This window comes from Anabrus simplex, chromosome 6 (genome assembly GCF_040414725.1).
Source record: "Anabrus simplex isolate iqAnaSimp1 chromosome 6, ASM4041472v1, whole genome shotgun sequence".
Classification (NCBI taxonomy): Eukaryota; Metazoa; Arthropoda; class Insecta; order Orthoptera; family Tettigoniidae; genus Anabrus; species Anabrus simplex.
Genome location: NC_090270.1, coordinates 6,254,642 through 6,275,842, shown reverse-complemented (window position 1 = coordinate 6,275,842; position 21,201 = coordinate 6,254,642). Strand labels below are relative to the sequence as shown.

Below are 21,201 nucleotides of genomic sequence, written 5' to 3'. Positions count from 1 at the left end.
GGGATACGACACCCTTTCCACGTGGGGCTTTCAACCCGGTACTGACATCAAGAAAGCCTGGCGCTTGCTTTTAATCGTACTGTCCTGTCATACCTTAGATGGTGTGTGTCCAGCGTTACACCATGTTTCGTCAAGGTAATAAACCGTGCGCTTCTGTTTATGATAATCCTTGATTGACCTTAGTACATGTGACGCCACTGAATTAAATCCGTTCGTTCCAGTAAAGATTCCGCCTCTTGAAGATCATCAATTGTACTCTCACTGAAATCAGGTAACTGCAACTGTCACATTCTTACAATACAATGGATTTATTTTGTCTGGCAAGATTAAGGCCATTAGGCCCTCTCTTCCATCTAACCAGAAAATACAGTTTCTACATGTGCAAAATTGAAATAAATACACTTACAATTGAAAAATTTTGCAACTAGTAAACAATACAATATTATGATAAAAAATAAAAATAGGAGAAAAAGAGAACGATGATGATGATGAAGATGATTATTTACACAATTATGACATGATTAGCTAATTTCTATTGTGTGTGTTTGAGTCATCAGTCCATACTCTGGTTTGATGCAGCTCTCCATGCCACCCTATCCTGTGCTAACCTTTTCATTTCTACGTAACTATTGCATCCTACATCTGCTCTAATCTGTTTGTCATATTCATACCTTGGTCTACTCCTACCGTTCTTGCCACCTACACTTCCTTCAAAAACCAACTGAACAAGTCCTGGGTGTCTTAAGATGTGCCCTATCATTCTATCTCTTCTTCTCGTCAAATTTAGCCAAATCGATCTCCTCTCACCAATTCGATTCAGTATCTCTTCATTCGTGATTCGATCTGTCCATCTCACCTTCAGCATTCTTCTGTAACACCACATTTCAAAAGCTTCTATCCTCTTTCTTTCTGAGCTAGTTATCGTCCATGTTTCACTTCCATACAATGCCACGCTCCACACAAAAGTCTTCAAAAACATCTTTCTAATTCCGATATCAATGTTTGAAGTGAGCAAATTTCTTTTCTTAAGAAAGCTCTTCGTTGCTTGTGCTAGTCTGTATTTTATGTCCTCCTTACTTCTGCCATCGTTAGTTATTTTATTACCCAAGTAACAATATTCATCTACTTCCTTTAAGACTTCGTTTCCTAATCTAATATTTCCTACATCACCTGCCTTCGTTCGACTGCACACCATTACTTTTGTTTTGGACTTATTTATTTTCATCTTGTACTACTTACCTAAGACTTCATCCATACCATTCAGCAACTTCTCGAGATCTTCTGCAGTCTCAGATAAAATAACAATATCATCGGCAAATCTCAAGGTTTTTATTTCCTCTCCTTGGACTGTGATTCCCTTTCCAAATTTCTCTTTGATTTCCTTTACTGCCTGTTCTATGTAAACATTGAAAAGGAGAGGGGACAAACTGCAGCCTTGCCTCACTCCTTTCTGGATTGCTGCTTCTTTTTCAAAGCCCTCGATTCTTATCACTGCAGACTGATTTTTATATAGGTTGTAGATAATTCTTCGTTCTCGGTATCTGATTCCTATCATCTTCAGAATCATAAATAGCCTGGTCCAATCAACATTATCGAATGCCTTTTCTAGATCTACGAATGCCATGTATGTGGGCTTGTCCTTCTTGATTCGATCCTCTAAGATCAGACGTAAAGTCAGGATTGCTTCACGTGTTCCTACATTTCTTCTGAAGCCAAATTGATCTTCCCCCAACTCAGCTTCAACTTGTTTTTCCATTCTTCTGTAAATAATACGTGTTAAAATTTTGCAGGCATGAGATACTAAACTAATGGTGCGGTAGTTTTCACACCTGTCAGCACCAGCTTTCTTGGGAATAGGTATAACAACATTCTTCCGAAAATCGGATGGGACTTCTCCTGTCTCATACATCTTGCACAGTAAATGAAATAATCTTGCCATGCTGGTTTCTCCTAAGGTAGTGAGTAATTCAGAGGGAATATCATCAATTCCAGGTGCCTTGTTCCTATTTTGGTCACTCACAGCTCTGTCAAACTCTGACCTCAAAATTGGGTCTCCCATTTCATCAGCATCAACAGCCTCTTCATGTTCCAGAACCAAATTATCTACATCGTTACCTTGATACAACTGTTGGATATGCTCTTGCCATCTTTCTGCTTTGTCTTCTTTCCCTAGAAGTGGATTTCCATCTGAGCTCTTAATATTCATGCACCTAGATTTCCTTTCTCCAAAGGTTTCCTTGATTTTCCTGTATGCAGCATCTACCTTTCCCAGGACCATACAGCCTTCAACATCCTTGCACTTCTCCTTCAGCCATTCTTCCTTAGCTACCTTGCACTTTTTATCCACTTCATTCTTTAATCGCCTGTATTCTTTTCTGCCCTCTTCATTTCTAGCATTCTTGTATTTTCGTCGTTCATCAATCAGGTCTAGTATCTCCTGAGTTATCCACTGATTCTTAGTTGAGTTTTCTTCCTTCCTAACATTTCTTCAGCAGCCCTACTGACTTCATTTTTCATGACTCTCCACTCTTCCTCTACTGTGTTTCCTTCGGCCTTTTCACTTAGTCCTTGTGCAACATGTTCCTTGAAACAATCCCTCACACTCTTTTCTTTCAACTTGTCTAGATCCCATCTTTTTGCATTCTTTCCTTTCTTCAATTTCTTCAACTTCAGATGGCATTTCATGACCAACAAGTTGTGGTCAGAGTCCACGTCTGCTCCTGGGAAAGTTTTGCAATCCAACACCTGGTTTCTGAATCTCTGCCTAATCGTAATGAAGTCTATTTGATACCTTCCAGTGTCTCCAGGTCTCGTCCACGTATACAGCCGTCGTTTGTGGTGTTTGAACCAAGTATTGGCGAGGACTAAATTATGATCAGTGCAGAATTCAACCAGCCGACTTCCTCTTTCGTTCCTTTGTCCCAGTCCAAATTCTCCTACTGTGCTACCTTCTCTTCCTTGGCCCACCACTGCATTCCAGTCTCCCATCACAATTAGATTCTCGTCACCTTTAACATATTGTATTAAATCTTCTATCTCCTCATCTATTCTTTCGATTTCTTCATCATTCGCTGAACTAGTAGGCATATAGGCCTGCACTATTGTGGTGGGCATTGGTTTGGTGTCTATCTTGGCGACAATAATTCTTTCACTATGCTGGTCGTAGTAGCTTATCCGCTGTCGTATTTTCTTATTCATTATTAAACCAACTCCTGCATTTCCCCTGTTTGATTTCGTGTTGATAATTATGTAGTCGCCTGACCAAAAATCCTGTTCTTCCTGCCAACGTACTTCACTTATACCAACTACATCTAACTTTAGCCTATCCATCTCCCTTTTCAGATTCTCTAACCTACCACAACGATTCAAACTTCTAACATTCCACGCTCCGACTCGCAGAATGTCAGTATCCATCTTCCTGATGGTCACCCCCTCTCGTGTAGTCCCCACCCGGAGATCCGAATGGGGGACTAGTTTACCTCCGGAATATTTTACCCGGGAGGAAGCCATCATCAGTACATCCTTCATACAGAGAGAGCTGCATGTCCTCGGGAGGTAGTTACGGCTGTAGTTTCCCGTTGCTTTCAGCCGTGTAGCAGTATCAACACAGCTAAGCCATGTTGAGTATTATTACAAGGCCGTATCAGTCAATCATCTAGACTGCCGCCCTTGTAACTACCGAAAGGCTGGTACCCCCCTTTCGATGAACCATTCGTTAGTCTGGTCTCTCAACAGATACCCATCTGATATGGTTGCACCTGGCGAGGCGAGCGTGCAGTTATTATTATGTGAGGGCTCAGTAAAGACGTCAGAACTGAATATTTCTTTAACTTGCAATGTGATTATATTAGACAAAGGTATGTATTTTATATAGCATGTAGCATTTTCTGAAAATTACTATACTGTTGTCCGGAATATGCACTTAAAATTCAGGTACACGGTGTCCAAGCGCTATCTAATTATACAAATTTGAGCTGACTTGCCTTTGATTTCCGCAATGAAAGTCTTTTGGATGAGTTATCTATACCTTAATGAATAGAAAACTGTGACTTTCTGGGTGAATTTTGTAGGTAGAGTTTTGGTAAGGTGAAGTTGCTTATGATTTTTGAACAAAGCCGAGGATGTGAAATGATTATAGCTTGAGATTTTACGTTATTTAATGTAAGTCCATGCATGTCAGTCCAGTTACAGATTTCTTGTAAGTCTCTATTGAATTTTTTTTTAAATTTCATCGGTTAGTCTTTCCGGTTGACAGTGCAAGTATAGTTGTATATCGTCAGCGTACATGTGGTGTCTGCAGCTGTTTACCGACGACGTAATATCATTGATATAGACAGAAAAATAAGAGCGGTCCTAAGATAGACCCCTGAGTAACACCAACCTCTACGGATCGCCAGGATGCATATTCATTATTGTTATTTCTTACACACCGCAGACGACCGCGGAGGTGCGAATTCATCCACTCAATACTGTTTGACGAGAACTGGAGTTTAAATAGTTTGGAAAGTAGTATGTCTATGTCAACTGAGTCAAAAGCTTCAGAAAAGTCAAGAAGAGCTAGGATGGTAACTTGTCTTTTGTCCATCGTGTTGCGAATGTCGTTCGTAACCTTAAATAGTGCAGTGCTAGTGCTGTGGTTACGTCGAAAACCAGGCTGGTATTCGTCAAGAATATCGTGTGTTTACAAGTAGTTGGAGACTTTGAAAGGAGCGATGATATGCTCACAGGTCTGTAGTCGGTTACGTCTTCAGGCGGTGATTTTTTAGCGAGCGGGTCGATAACAGTATGTCTTAATAAGTTCTATTTCTATGTTGTCTATCCCTTTGGACTTCGATTTTATTCTAAACATGGCTTGTTTAACTTGCAAGGGTGTCACATATTGAAAAGTAGAATTCTTCTCTGTCAGGTGCAGGGGAGTTGTAATTGCTGTATAGCGTTCTATGTTTTCTTTCACTGTCAATGGCATGTCCGGGAGTGGTAAAATATGTATTGAGGGAGTCCTCTTTGTTTACCTATTCCCATGTGTCTTAGTTCTTTCCACGCCATAGCAGCTCTAGTATTTTGTTTTAGCAGGGTATGTGCATGTCTAATTCTAGCGTTGAGTACTGCCTGCGATGTTTTATTTCGTAGGCGTTTAAATGCGTCAAATTTTCTTGTGTTGGTTGTCGCTTAAACTTTCTATGTGCGGCATTAACTCCTTTAGCTCCAGGTATAGCCACGGTGCTGGGACTCGTGTTAACCGTACTGTTTTCGGAGGGGCGTGTCGATCATAGAGCGCTGTCAGATATTCGTTAAATATGTTTACTTTAATGTTAACTAGCTGATGTACCCGTGCTTCGCTACGGGATTCTCAGGAAGACTGACTTGGTAGTTTTCCTAACTGAATTCAACATAGGTCATTACAAAAACGTCAGTAGGAATGTAGCGCTTGAAAGCAATGTTATCATATAAAATACTCGATCAAATGAAAAACCGCACACATTCTCACTTTCAAGGAATAGTACTACGGTGCCGATCTAACAGTCCAAAGTTCCAGAGCTGGAATAACCAGGTCGCAGACTGCCGTGAACACTCCTCTGTCATTATTCCGTTAAATATTCACACTACTCATTCCTATCAGTGCCTCAGAGTAGAGATTGAATAGCTCGAATGCTATGATGAACCAGTGTGTTACGTACCAGTAATACCAGAAAATACCAGAGGAATGGCATGCTAAAGATGAAAGTTATCTAACTCTCCAGCTACTTCCTGCCAATATACACGCAGGCTGTTACACTCGGTACGACCAGGCGAGTTGGCCGTGTGGTTAGAGGCGTGCAGCTGTGAGCTTACATCCGGGAGATAGTGGATTCGAACCCCACTGCCGGCATCCCTGAAGATGGTATTCCGTGGTTTCCCATTTTCACACCAGGCACACCAGTCTGTACCTTAATTAAAAACTAGGCCGCTTCCTTCACACCCCTAATCTTTTCCTATACCATCATCGCCATAAGACCTGTGCCATGCGACATAAAGCAAATTTAAAAAACCTCGGTACGCTGCAGTAATCCTATCTATCGGGGATGAGTGGAAACAGAAGACAAAAAGCACATCACAACAAACAATGGTCAATGTAATGTTATTGTTGATAAAGTTTATGAGCTTTCTATATTGCAGGCCTTCACATTAGTTTTCTTTCGACTTTGTGATATTAGGGCGTCTTCAAAATTATTTATATAGACTGTATTTCCTTATTCTCAGACTTTACATACCTATTTTCACTAAATTCTGTTTACCCATTTTCTCGTGACTCGGTGCTGATATGGACTTAGTAACAAAAATACAAATTCATGAATATCTCTGCGGTTATATGCGGTACGGTAACAATGTATAAGACATAAGTGATTGGTAATTTAATAACTTCTTATATAACTACTACTAACTTACGACTTAAGTAATGTTATGTTAGTTATGAAGTATTTATCGATACGACCACTATTAACATAAATAACTTATTTGAGAATTACATTTCAGGCCTTCCCCTAAACTACCATTTCACTCAGCGTGAATAAACTAATTTATAGCCTAGATTGTAGAGGTTCATTACCCGACTTTACATTCCGATTTTCATTAAATTCTCTTCAGCCGTTTTCTCGTGATGCGTGTACAGACAGACAGACAGACAGACAGACAGACAGACAGACAGACAGACAGACAGACAGACAGACAGACAGACAGACAGACAGACAGACAGACAGACAGACAGACAGACAGACAGACAGACAGACAGACAGACAGACAGACAGACAGACAGACAGACAGACATTACGGAAAAGTACAAAAAGCATGTCCTCGTTACTGTGGACATGACCGATACGGAAATACCATTCTTTTCAAATTCTGAGCAATGTACAGACAAAACTCTTATTTTATATTTATATAGATTACACTCTTCAGGCCTTCCCCTAAACTACCATTTCACTCAGTGTGAATAAAACTATTAATGGCCTAGATTATAGCGACTTATTCCCCGACTTTGCATACCAATTTTCACGAAGATACGACCACTAATATAATAAATATTTGAGAATTAAATTTTAGGCCTTGCCGTAAACTACCATTTTTCTCAGCATGAATACAATTATGTATAGCCTATATTGTAGCGACTTATTTCCCATCTTTGTCTACCGATTTCAATTAAGATACGACCACTAATAGCATAAATATTTGAGAGTTAAATTTTAGCCATTCCCCTAAACTGCCATTTCACTCAGAGTGAATACAATTATTTATGGCATAGATTATATGGACTTATTACCCCTACTTTGCATACCGATTTTCATTAAGACACGACCACTAATAACATAAATATTTGAGAATTAAATTTCAGGCCTTCCCCTGAACTACCATTTCACTCAGGGTGAATAAAATAATTTATAGCCTAGATTGTAGTGGTTCATTACCCGACTTCACATTCCGATTTTCATTAAATTCTCTTCAGCCGTTTTCTCGTGATGCGTGTACATACATACAGACAGACAGAAATTACGGAAAAGTAAAAAATGCATTTCCTTGTTACTATGGACATGACCGATACAGAAATACCATTATTTTCAAATTCTGGGCAGTGTACAGACAAAACTCTTATTTTATATATATAGATGTCGTCAGCTGTCAGCATATGCTGCTATGGAACATCTAGTGCGTCTTCAGTGATCATACTGTAGTCAATTTTAGAGAGATCTCTGAATGTAAGAGTCCTTGGTTTTGTCTTTCGTGTCTTTAAGGAGTAGGATATGTATATTAGGTCATGAGCTGAAATTCCTGGTACAGATGTCTGTCCGTGCTGTAGTATCTTGTCTGTAATCTTGACAATCATAAGTCGATTGTCGTGTGTGACGTGGCGGTGTGGTGAGAAGGGTGTGTTTGCAAAATGCTCATGTTTATAAGCTGCCGACACTCGGCATTGTTGTTTCCGGTGTCTGTTTTAAAGTCGCCCATGACAATTACATGTTCATATTGCTAAAGTACGTGTAACAATGCGTTCTCTACGTCTTCCAAATGTCCAATCGCAGACGCTACAGAGACAGCACATTTCTGATTGGCTACGATTATTTTCAAGAGCAGGAACTCGGGTCGTCTATTGTATTCGCTATCTGAACATGCAATTATCCTAGGCTTTAAACTGGTTTTGACTATCGCTACCACACCTCCTCCCCTCTTTCCTGCTCTGTCGTTCCGAAGTAAACAGTAGCCAGGTATTAATGAACGTAGGTTTTCGTGGCTCATTGTATTAACATAAAGAAATAAATGAACTGGATTAAAGCCACTATATATACATTTATTTAATAATAAATCCAAGCTTTCAGCCAAATTGCATTGGCCTTCATCAGGGCATGTGAAGTTTTGCCTCCGACAGTGAGCAAAGAAATTCTCGGAAGGAATGTGGAAGTCATGCCCGTACTATCCACGGCCTACCCCACTAACTGGACTCAAGGATCGTGGCGCTGTGCTGTGGTGGTTGGGTGGGAAGTTACTGATTCACCGCCCTCTGTCGACAGTTTGAGTGCGTCCCGCTGTGCCATGGTGGTGTTATGTATGTATTTGTGTAGTACAGGTCTCCATGTATTTGATAACTTGAAGCTGTCTTCCCTGTTGATGTTATTTGGGCGCAGCTCTATCTCTGTGGCTTCCCTCACAAGACAAGCATAGAAGTCTTTTACAGGCGCGATGACCTTCGCCTGGTCAAAGAGGATTTCATGGTCTGTACTGTAGAAATGTTCTGCTATGGCAGACTGGCTTATAGCGTTCTCCGTGGAGGATGAAAGAGCGACATTCTTTACCGATCTGATGTGTTCTTTCACCCTGGCGCTAACAAGCCTTTTTGTCATGCCAACATATGAACAACCACAGCCACATGCAATTTCATATACGCCCGGTGTTTCAAGATGTGGGTTTTCTTTGACTGGTCGAAACAGAAATTTGAGCTTCCGGTCTGCGGTGAAAAGTGGAATTATATTGTACTTCTTTGTCACCAGTGGCTGCTAATGTTTGTAAGGAACACTTTGAGTCTACTACATTAACAACAGCGCCATTGAAACCTAAGTGCTTCTATCGTTACGTGGATAACACATTTTCTGTCCGGCCACATGAAGGGAAACTTTAAATGAATGTTTGGAGCACCTAAATTCCATTAACAGTAAGATCAAGTTCACAATGCAAGTAGAAAATGAAGGCAAATTACCTTTTCTTGATGTGTTAGTATACAAGCAGAACGATGGTACACTAGGCCATGCAATGTACAAGAAACCTACACATTCTGAGAGATACCTTCATAAGTATTCACATCACCACCCCTCCCAAAAAGCAGCTCTCCTTCGAACGTTATATACTAGGGTGAATAATGTTGTAGACGATGATAACCGCTCGAGTGCATTGAGAGAACTGACAACATCCATGAAGAAAAACGGCTATACATCTGGAGACATAACAGGAGCTATGAAGATCAAGGAGCCTAACTTGGATAGTACCAGCCAGGAATACAGCAAAAAGAAAAAGGTATTCTTTCCTTACGTGGCAGGTATAGCTGACAGAATAGGGCGCATTCTTAAGAAGTACAATACAATTTCAGTTTTCACCGCAGACCGAAAGCTCAAATCCCTGTTTCGACCAGTCAAAGAAAAACCTCATCTTGAAACACCGGGCGTATATGAAATTCCGTGTGGCTGTAGTTGTTCATATGTTGGCATGACAAAAAGGCTTGTTAGCACCAGGGTGAAAGAGCACATCAGATCAGTAAAGAATGTCGCTCTTTCATCCTCCACGGAGAACGCTATAAGCCAGTCTGCCATAGCAGAACATTTCTACAGTACAGACCATGAAATCCTCTTTGACCAGGCGAAGGTCATCGCGCCTGTAAAAGACTTCTATGCTCGTCTTGTGAGGGAAGCCATAGAGATAGAGCTGCGCCCAAATAACATCAACAGGGAAGACGGCTTCAAGTTATCAAATACATGGAGACCTGTACTACACAAATACATACATAACACCACCATGGCACAGCGGGACGCACTCAAACTGTCGACAGAGGGCGGTGCATCAGTAACTTCCCTCCCAACCACCACAGCACAGCGCCACGATCCTTGAGTCCAGTTACTGGGGGTAGGCCGTGGATAGTGCGGGCATGACTTCCACGTTCCTGCGGAGAATTTCGTTGCTCACTGTCGGAGGCAAAACTTCACATGCCCTGATGAAGGCCAATGCAATTTGGCTGAAAGCTTGGCTTTATTATTAAATATATATATAGTGGCTTTAATCCAGTTCATTTATTTCTTTATGTTAGTAGCCAGGTATGTTGAAAATCTACGAAGGGATCAGATCATGAAGCCAGATTTCAGTGAGAAGGCAAACATCAAATACGTCCGAGACAAGTTCTTTAAGTTCGTGGAAATGAGCTGACAATGAATTGTACATTTAGATGAGCATATGGAGACTAGAGATGGCTGAAAAATAACGTAGCAATTACTTTGTCACAGTTACATGTCCGTCACTGTTATAAATGTAGCGATGACAAAGAATAACTGGTTAACGAGTAACTACAACAGAATAATGTACTAGTGAAAACAGTAACTGGGAAATGGGAACTGTCACTAGTAGCAGCTTATAGACAGAATTTGACCTTCAGAGTTCAGATAGTCCGCATGTCTTCCAAGTGAGAGCGCTTTCGTAGGAGATCGCTTTAAGTCAAATACACTGTAGTGTATAATATACTCTATAGTGTATTTGTTTAAGTTGCTGCTGTCAACTAAAGTGTAAACTGTTATGACATAATGAACTCCTCAAGTTTAATCGTTGACTCAGACATAGCGCAGGGCCACCTGCATTATAATATTATTATACGTTTCACCCGTAACATTTTTCTTGTACCATAAGTAAATTAGTATGCTAACTTTCCATATTGATATTATAGATAACATAACATTACTTCATTTTACTTAATCGATACTCTTGTACCGGTTTGTGTCGAGATTTGGCAGACAGATCATAATGCTTTCTTGTCTTCTATCCTTGATCGGGGCATTGTCAAACTCTCTCCTCAGATTTGCAGTTTTGAAACATACTCCTAATGGCTTGGCTATAGTAATTCTGCAGACGGTCAATGACACCATGGACCACCAATTCCTTTCCCATCAGATAACAGTTTCCCAACAAGTTCTTTTTTCAATCTACGAAGCCGAGCAGCTAAGCGTTTCTGGACGTACAGCTTTTCGATTGAAACTTGATCTCCGTATGGCCTACTCTATCCCCATCTCCTACATATTGGTTGTATACTACTCACTCCTCATGTCTGAATGAATCTTCAGCACCTTCAGCTTCCATTCCACCGCTACTCCCCTCAAAATTTATTGCACAGTTTTCATGTTCATGTTCGGTAAAAGTGGGCGTTGTCTTTCACGGTGCAGCATAGTAATTTATATGTTATAAAATGATCAATTTTCATAGTTTTTTACTTTTTTAACAAATTCTTGTTCTCTACGTTGTAAACAACTGAAAACGCCCATTTTTTTTTCGTCCCAAGAATGGTCTCTGTTACCTTAGAGAGAAGGAAGTGGGTAATTCCAGGAGGGGTCAGTGGACAGTTGTCACAAGGTCGTGTTCAGTTTGTGGAGAGTGGAGGGGTGAGTGAGGCCTTGTGAGAGGAGAGTGACCCATTACTTCTTGTAACGACCTTATGAAAAATGAATAATTATGTGAATGAAATAATCTAACTACATTGAGCTAATCTAATTAAATTACACTAAGGTGGTATTAAAATAAAATAAAATAAAGTAAATAGAGATCAGAACAGTCAAGTTTAGTTGCTACCTCTATCCTCTGGTAAGTCACACACCCGGTTAAAGCGCACTTTACCCCCATCGGGTTTCTTAATGATGAATGATGAGATCACCGTCTGCAGTCCAACAGTTGCCTACATGGAAACGGTGAATAGCGGCCTTCAGTATGGAGAGTCTAGCGGACGTGAGATCTTCGCGGATGGTAACATGAGTGCTCTTTAGTCTCCTTTTGTTATGGAATACTTCTTGTCGTGTACGATAGGAAGTAAACTTGACAATGATAGGCCGAGTTTTCCCTACTGATTTAGGCCCATATCATTGATATTTACCGTATATTCACGCCTATATCTCTGAAGACGTTTGCGGCAAGTTCGTCAGTATTTTCTTGTGAGCTCTCCTGCACTCCAAAGATTCTAAGGTTATTTCTCCTACTACAGTATATTGTTCGAGAGACTCGCTTCTAGCTTCGAATTCTGACCGAAGTGCCTGGATTTCCTTGTCCCGACAGTCAAGTTTGTTCTTTAAATCCGCTACAAGTTCAGCATTGAACTGGAGAGAGTTCTCTAGTCCCTTTACAATAAGTGTGGCCACTCGTTGCGATCGCCTCTATAATTCTGTTACCCGAGCTGAGAGTGTCATTCAGGATCCTCGTGACGGTCGCTTCCTTGCTGTTGCGCTTGTTGTTCCTGGTCATCTTGTTTCACAATGGAATATTTTAATGAACTGATAAAAATATGGCCACGACAGGGAGACACTTTCAGATTATGTTTGCACACTTTAACACAATGCTTGATATATATTACTAGGAAATAACACCTGCTAATTCACTTTGATTGAGGAGCTGATCACACGCACGTACGTCAGCCATATTTCAGTCTTCTATCAAACAGTCGGAATTTCGTTCTTAAGAAAAATCTATGCACTTTTCTCCGAACGCCACTTAAAACAAAATCAGAATATTGTGTCACATGAACTCTCTGCCCTTTGGACGCCGGTCGACCTGTCGCCAGAGACTTCAATTTTCCGTGGAGCGGCGTAAACACTGTACACAGAAACGCCGGTCAGCTGCGCGGTCTTTTTCACCACGTCTTCCACAGTCCACAGCGGATTCTCGTCTCGTAGGCTACTGCAAACGTTTAAAACAATTTGTTTAGATTTTCAACTTAATTTTTCTCCACTTTTGTTAGCTTCAAAGCATTTCACAGCATCACACACGTGTTGCTCACAGACGGCAGCCGTTATGAATACTGAATACGCTGCTGCAGTCAGTATTGCCAACAGTTTTCTTCAACGTCGTAAATATTATGCGAACTTATCAGCAATGGAATGAACTCGAACAAAGCTTACAAAGTACTCAGTACAATAAAATATCAATCTCATGTTAAATAATTATTTATTTAGCTACATACACCTGAGTACAATAACTATTCACAGCCATTTACGTATCAATTATAAGAGTTGGTAACGAATCAGAATAACATACAACCTGTGATATATTTTCCATATTTATAGAGCACAAACATTTTAATTCGTCAAGTCGGTTCACCAGAATATCTAACCAAACTGAAGGACGCTCCTGACTTCAGGAACGAGCAACAAACCTAGTAACTATTTAGCGCTTCGGAAACCTTTTCACTGACCAGAAGTCTGACTAATATCAAAGGGTTGACTCTCAGTATAGTCGAACGAAGAGTGCAAGGTGGTGTAATGCTCCGCCAGTGGCTTGTTGGCCCCTAACGTTTGAGAAGTACCAGGTGTATGAATACGTTTTTGTCGGTTTTGTGGTAAAGAAAACTCGTAATTTTCAAGGGAAATTCATTTTTTGTTCATTCAAAATATTGGCCATCGGCTTTTACACACTTCGCCCATCTTTCAGGTAAGTTATGAATACCATGCCAGAAAAACTGCTTGTCTATTGCGGCAAACCATTCGACGAGCCATTTTCCAACTTCCTAGAAATTGGTGAAGTGCTAGAGGTGATAGTGAGATGGCGCCAGGTCGGGGCAGTACGGCGGGTGCGGAAGGATGTCCCATACAAGCGATTCCAAGGTGTCTTTCACTGTGAGACGGTGCATTGTCGTACTGATCCTCCGCTGTGTTTCTTGTGACACTTGTGCCAATTGCTGTTGAGTTTGAGTTGGGTCATCATCCAGTAACATCTGCAATTGTTCGTCTTCGCACGTCTGTGGTCTACCAGAGCGCGCACTGTCTTTCACCTTTCAATTGTCGAAACCATGTCTCACATGTTCTAATCGATGGAGCTTGTTCAGCTTATGTTTCTACCAACAAACTAAGACTTTCCACAGCCTTTTTTTAGTTTGATTAAATAAGAAAAGCAATGCGAGCCGCAAATGTTCTTCCTGAGGCACAAACTTCGACATGATCACTGAGCGATACAACACAGACTCGGACTCAACTTGTGTGTGTTGGTAGGTTATTATTAGACGAACAAACCGACGTATGTGTCAAATTCATACGCTGCGTACTGTTCGCTGGCGCCATCTCTTAGTGATACATGAAAAGACCTATGCATACACCTGCTACTTGAAAAATGACTGTTCCTTCTTATTTCCAGCTTCATCTCAGGGATCACCCTCCTTGGCACGCCCACTGAGATATACCTGTATGGAACGCAGTATCTCTATATTGGCATCGGCGTGGTGCTCATGGGCTTTGCCATGACCTACGTCTACCTGCCCGTGTTGCACGACCTGCAGCTCACATCAACGTACGAGGTACGTCACATGTTAAGAATTATCTCAATCGTGAAATACATTACCTTCTTGTTGATATTATCTTTTCCATCGGTGAAATTAAATTGTGGTTTTGTGCGGTGAACTTCCGCCTGTTGAAATAGCTTGACGAATGCCATATTCTCGTGTCAGGCCAGACCCATGGAGGCAGCTGAGCAGTGATATTCAGAGCACTGGATGCTCTGAAAGGGGCTATTCAAAGGGCCGGCCCTGCTGCAAGAGCATTTTATGGCTCAGTGTGAAAGCAACAGCAAACTACCTCACTGCTCGTCAATACTACGATGGTGCTAATATTTGAGAGTCCACCAAGCCTTCGGGCTGAAGACCTAACTGAGACAGGCATTCCGAGAATATTATAGTAGATTATGCAACAAGCCTATAATGGCAATAATAATCCATTATGGACGAGTTGCATGCGACTGTTCATGCTCGACGATAATTATAACTCTATTTTTTAAATATTCATACATTTCTGTCGAGATGTCGCTTGACAGTTGAGTTTACTGAACAGAGCGCAGAGCGCATGCGCAAGGTTATTGATTTTCCGTGAGTGGATCAGAGACTTTGACAATGTCATATGTTTTCTAAGCTTTGATAGAAGGTTATCATAACCTAGCTTTATTTCAAATACAAATTCTTTATTGTACAGTTGGAGACGTGAATTTGCGGGATTGTGCCGTGTGGTTGTGGAATATTGGAAGTAGAAGGTGTGTCCGACAGCCCCAGGGGCTCTGAACTTTGGAGCGTGGGTTGGCGACCACGGGGCCCTCAGCTGAGTCCTGGCATTGCTTCCACTTACTTGTGCCAGGCTCCTCACTTTCATCTATCCTATCCGACCTCCCTTGGTCAACTCTTATTCTTTTCAGACCCCGACGCTATTAGGTTTGCGAGGGCTAGGGAGTCTTTCATTTTCACGCCCTTCGTGGCCCTTCTCTTCCTTTGGCTGATATCTTCATTTTTCGAAGTGACGGACCCCTTCCATTTTTTCTCTCTGATTAGTGTTATATAGAGGATGGTTGCCTAGTTGTACTTCCTCTTAAAACAATAATCACCACCACCACCACCGTGTGTCCGACATGTTTGATTTCGGAAACAAGTCCGAAGCTAGTGCGTTGAGCGCAGGTGCGATGCTATCCTTACCTAATTGGTCGAACAGTTGTATCATAATGAAAATCTGAACTCTGATTGGTGGAGAACCTGTATCATAATGAAAATCTGAACTCTGATTGGTGGAGAACCTGTATCATAATGAAAATCTGAACTCTGATTGGTGGAGAACCTGTATCATAATGAAAATCTGAACTCTGATTGGTGGAGAACCTGTATCATAATGAAAATCTGAACTCTGATTGGTGGAGAACCTGTATCATAATGAAAATCTGAACTCTGATTGGTGGAGAACCTGTATCATTATGAAATTTGAACTATAATGAGCCTCATTTAGATTCAGTTTTCTCGCATATAATATTTATATGTCGGCATCGTCGAGCATCAAATATTTTATGGTTGGGGGTAGCAGCCTTTCGGAAGTTGCAAGGGTGGCAGTCTAGATGATCGACTGAAATGGCCTTGTAATAATACTCAACATGGCTTAGCTGGGTTGATACTGCTACACGGATGAAAGCAACGGGAAACTACAGTCGTAACTACCTCCCGAGGACATGCAGCTCTCTCTGTATGAATGATGTATTGATGATGGCTTCCTCCCGGGTAAAATATTCCGAAGGAAAAATAGTCCCCCATTCGGATCTCCGGGTGGGGACTACACGAGAGGGGGCGATCATCAGGAAGATGGATACTGACATTCTGCGAGTCGGAGCGTGGAATGTTAGAAGTTTGAATCGTTGTGGTAGGTTAGAGAATCTGAAAAAGGAGTTGGATAGACTAAAGCTAGATGTAGTTAGTATAAGTGAAGTACGTTGGCAGTAAGAGCACGATTTTGGTCAGGCGACTACATAATTAACAACACAAAATCAAACAGGGGAAATGCAGGAGTTGGTTTAATAATGAATAAGAAAATAGGGCAGTGGGTAAGCTACTACGACCAGCATAGTGAAATAATTATTGCCGTCAGGATAAACACCAAACCAATGCCCACCACAATAGTGCAGGTTTATATGCCTACTAGATCAGCGGATGATAAGGAAGTCGAAAGAATATATGAAGAAATATAAGATTTAGTACAATATGTGAAAGGTGACGAGAATCTAATTGTGATGGGAGACTGGAATGCAGTGGTAGGCCAAGGGAGAGAAGGTAATGCAGTAGGAGAATTTGAATTGGGACAAAGGAACGAAAGAGGAAGTCGGCTGGTTGAATTCTACACCGATCATAATTTAGTCCTTGCTAATACTTGGTTCAAACACCACAAAAGGCGGCTGTATACGTGAAGGAGACCTGGAGACACTGGAAGGTATCAAATATACTTCATTATGATTACGCAGAGATTCAGAAATCAGGTGTTGGATTGCAAAACGTTCCCAGGAGCAGAGGTGGACTCTGACCACAACTTGTTGGTCATAAAATGCCATCTGAATTTGAAGAAATTGAATAAAGGAAGGATTGCAAGGAGGTGGGACTAGACAAGTTGAAGGAAAAGAGCGAGAGGGACTGTTTCAAGAACATGTTGCACGGGGACTAAGTGAAAAGGCTTAAAGGAAACACAATAAATGAAGAATGGACATTCATAAAGAATGAGGTCTCTAGAGCTGCTGAAGAAAGGATAGAAAGAAAGGAAAGTTACCCAAGAATCAATAGACAGCTCAGGAGATACTAGACCTGATTGATGAACGATGAAAGTACAAGAGTGCAAAAAATGAAGAGGGCAAAAAGAATACAGGCGATTAAACAATGAAGTGGATAGAAAGTGCATGAAGGAAGAATGGCTGAAGCAAAGTACAACGATGATGAATGTTGTATGGTCCAAGGAAAGGTAGATGGTGCATACAGGGAAATCAAGGAAACCTTCCGAGAAAAGGAAAACTAGGTGTATGAATATTAAGAGCTCAGAAGGAGAACCAATTCTAGGGAAAGAAGACAAGGCAGAAAGTTGGCAGGAACATATCCAACAGTTGTACCACGGTAAAGACGCAGATGATATGGTTCTGGAACTAGAAGAGGCTGTTGATGTCGATGAAATGGGGGATCCAATTTTGAGATCGCAATTTGAGAGAGCTGCCAGCGACCTGCATAAGATGAAGGCACCTGGAATTGATGAGATTCCCTCTGAATTACTGACTGCCTTAGGAGAAACCAGCATGGCGAGGTTATTCCATTTAGTGTGTAAGATGTATGAGACAGTGGGCAGAATGTTGTTATACCTATTCCCAAGAAAGCAGCTCCTGACAAGTGTGAAAACTACCGCACCATTAGTTTAATATCTCACGCCTGCAAAATTTTAACCCGTATTATTTGCAGAATAGAAAGACAGGTTGGAAGTGGGAGAAGATCAATTTGGATTCAGAAGAAATGTAGGAACACGTGAAACAATCCTGACTTTACGTCTGATATTAGAGGATCGAATCAAGAAGGGCAATGCAACATACATGGCGTTCGTGGATCTTGAAAAGGCATTCGATAATGCTGATTGGACCAAGCTATTTTAGATTCTGAAGGGGATCGGGATCAGATACCGAGAACGAAGAAGTATCTGCTATCAGTCTGCAGTGATAAAAATCTAGGGCTTTGAAAAAGAAGCAGCAATCCAGAAAGGAGCGAGGCAAGGTTGAAGTCTGTCCCCCCTACTTTTCAATGTTTACATAGAACATGCAGTAAGGGAAATCTCAGAGGAATTTCGTAAGGGAATCGCAATCCAAGGAGAGGAAATCAAAACCCTGAGATTTCCTGATGATATTGTTATTTTATCTTAGATTTCAGAAGATCAGGAGAAATTTCTGATTGGTATGGACAGAGTCTTGGGTAAGGAATACAAGATGGAAATAAATAAATTCAAAACAAAAGTAATGGATTGCAGTCGAACGAAGTCATGTGATGCAGAAATATTAAATTAGGAAATGAAGTCTTAGAGGAAGTAGATGCATATCATTAGTTGGGTAGTAAAATAACTAACGATGGCAGAAGTAAGGAGGACATAAAATGCAGACTAGCACAAGCAAAGAAGAGCTTTCCTAAGGAAAGAAATTTGCTGACTTCGAACATTGCTATAGGAATTAGAAAGACGTTTTTGAAGACTTTCCTCTTGAGCGTGACACTGTATGGAAGTGAAACATGGACGATAACTAGATCACAAAAAAAGGGAATAGAAGCTTTGAAATGTGGTGTTACAGAAGAATGCTGAAGGTGACATGGATAGATCAAATCACGAATGAAGAGTTATTGAATCGAATTGGTGAGAGGAGATCGATTTGGTTAAATTTCACGAGAAGAAGGGATAGAATGATAGGACATATCTTAAAACACTGAGGACTTGTGGAGTTGGTTTTTGAAGGAAGTGTAGGCGGTAAGAACGGTAGGGGTAGACCAAGGTATGAATATGATAAGCAAATTAGAGCAGATGTAGAATGCAGCAGTGACGTAGAAATGATAAAGGTTAGCACATGATAGGGTGTCATGTAGAGCTGCATCAAACCAGTTTATGGACTGATGACTCAAACAACAACAACATGATCGTAGCAGAGACGTTGTGGTAAGGACGTAGTTTTTATCACACATTACTCCATTTCAAGGACTTAATTTTCGACTTTATTCGGAGAGATCCTCAGCTGGCAAACCCTGCTATGTTTTTGTTACTTTAGGCTACAGTTTTCATATACAGTGATAAGAGTGGAACGTGACTACTGGCTGCATGAGTAGCGAGATCTCAGCGCATTTGATTGCAGCCAGATTTTGGTGCCACAAGTAAGGTCCCCCTGTGGGTGGGGGCGTAAGAATAACACCCACGGTATCCCCTGCCTGTCGTAAGAGGCGACTAAAAGTGGCCTCAGGGGCTCTGAACTTTGGAGCGTGGGTTGGCGACCACGGGGCCCTCAGCTGAGTCCTGGCATTGCTTCCACTTACTTGTGCCAGGCTCCTCACTTTCACCTATCCTATCCGACCTCTCTTGGTCAACTCTTGTTCTTTTCCGACCCCGACGGTATTAGGTTTGCGAGGGCTAGGGAGTCTTTCATTTTCACGCCCTTCGTGGCCCTTGTCTCCCTTTGGCCGATACCTTCATTTTTCGAAATGTCGGACCCTTCCATTTTCTCTCTCTTATTAGTGTCATATAGAGGATGGTTGCCTAGTTGTACTTCCTCTTAAAACAATAATCACCACCACCACCACCATATACACGGGACTTACCTCACCACACCTGTCTGCTCCGGGGTGCGATGTGTTGGTAAGAGCACAGTCTCGCTATCTGCGCCATTTGACTCTCGAAGCAGACAAATGAGTCGAGATACCGACTGGTGCACACCGATGACAGCGTGCAGAGACAAAGGAGCCCTCCTGCCAGGCAGGTGGAGGTGGTGTCCTCGTACTGCGACTGTTCCTATGGAGCGAAATGGGACCACTGAAAGGCCAAGGAAGAGGAGATAATACAGTAGGAGAATTTGGACTGGGACAAAGGAATGAAAGAGGTAATCGGCTGGTCGAATTCTGGATCGATCATAATGCAGTCCATGTTAATTCTTGGTTCAAACACCACAAACGACGGCTGTTTGTTTCAGAAACGACACTTCTCCATCGTACCAAATTGTTCAGAAATGAGGAAAAAACTGTCTGTAGTGTGTAATGTCATTTCTATCCTTCCGATATTTATCATGGTTATTCTACTGTTGAAATGACTATGACAGATAGGTTGTTTGTATGAATTAGCCCAATAAGTTTCTTTACAGACTTTGTTGAAAATGATGGAGATGTGTTGTTTCTGCAACAAACACCATTAATGAGAATATAAGGAAGTGAAACATTGATTTTAACGTCATTTCAATTTCAAAAGGAACTTTATTTGTACTGAGGAAATAGTGTTTAAACCCATTATTTAATAGTTATTTGTAAGACTTACTTATTTCCACATATTATGATTAGACCATATTGTATAGAAAAATAAACAGAAGAATTCTCCTCTTATGTCCCTTTCCAAAGTTCAAAAGATATATAAAACAAAACAACACAATATAATACGAGTAACATGTAAGTCTCTTATCTTTGAACAATGCTTCTCACTTCTATTGCGCTGATGTTGTCCATGCAAACAGTTCGTTATATAACTCATGGTGTTCTTCTGGTATGTAAGATTCCACCTTCTTTATGTCTGCTAATTTATTTTCATTTAATGGAACACAGCCTTGTGGATAAGCAAGTCTAGTTGGTAACATAGGGAGACGGGTTGCAGAAATAAGCAACTTGAAAGTATGAACGCACAGTCCATCAATACAGTATTTTCCCGAGACATGATTTGCCTCATACTGAAACTCCATAATTTGATTTGTATGAAACGCGACTTTTGCATCTCTTTTCACACCTCTTCCTAGCGACTCAAGTGAAAGAACTGACTTCTTGAAGGTTTGAAGTAAAAACAACATCTCTCCAGGATAAGTGTTCTTTCTGCACAAAACGGAAACTTTCATTCGCGACTGACAGGCAGAGATATATGGTAGAAGTGTTTTTTCTCCACAAAATGGTAGCCCTTCGTG

At 41.1% G+C, this 21,201-nt stretch overlaps 1 protein-coding gene across 4 annotated transcripts in view; it reads left to right on the top strand.

The window, feature by feature from the left end:
• The window catches only part of LOC136875406 (sodium-coupled monocarboxylate transporter 1), a 238,344-nt gene that overhangs the window by 23,159 nt on the left and 193,984 nt on the right, over positions 1-21,201 (top strand). For all 4 annotated transcript variants that reach the window (XM_068228195.1, XM_068228197.1, XM_068228196.1 and 1 more), the window contains one exon: positions 14,389-14,548. In XM_068228195.1, coding sequence (XP_068084296.1) covers positions 14,389-14,548 — 160 coding nt within the window. The remainder of the gene's footprint in view (positions 1-14,388; positions 14,549-21,201) is intronic.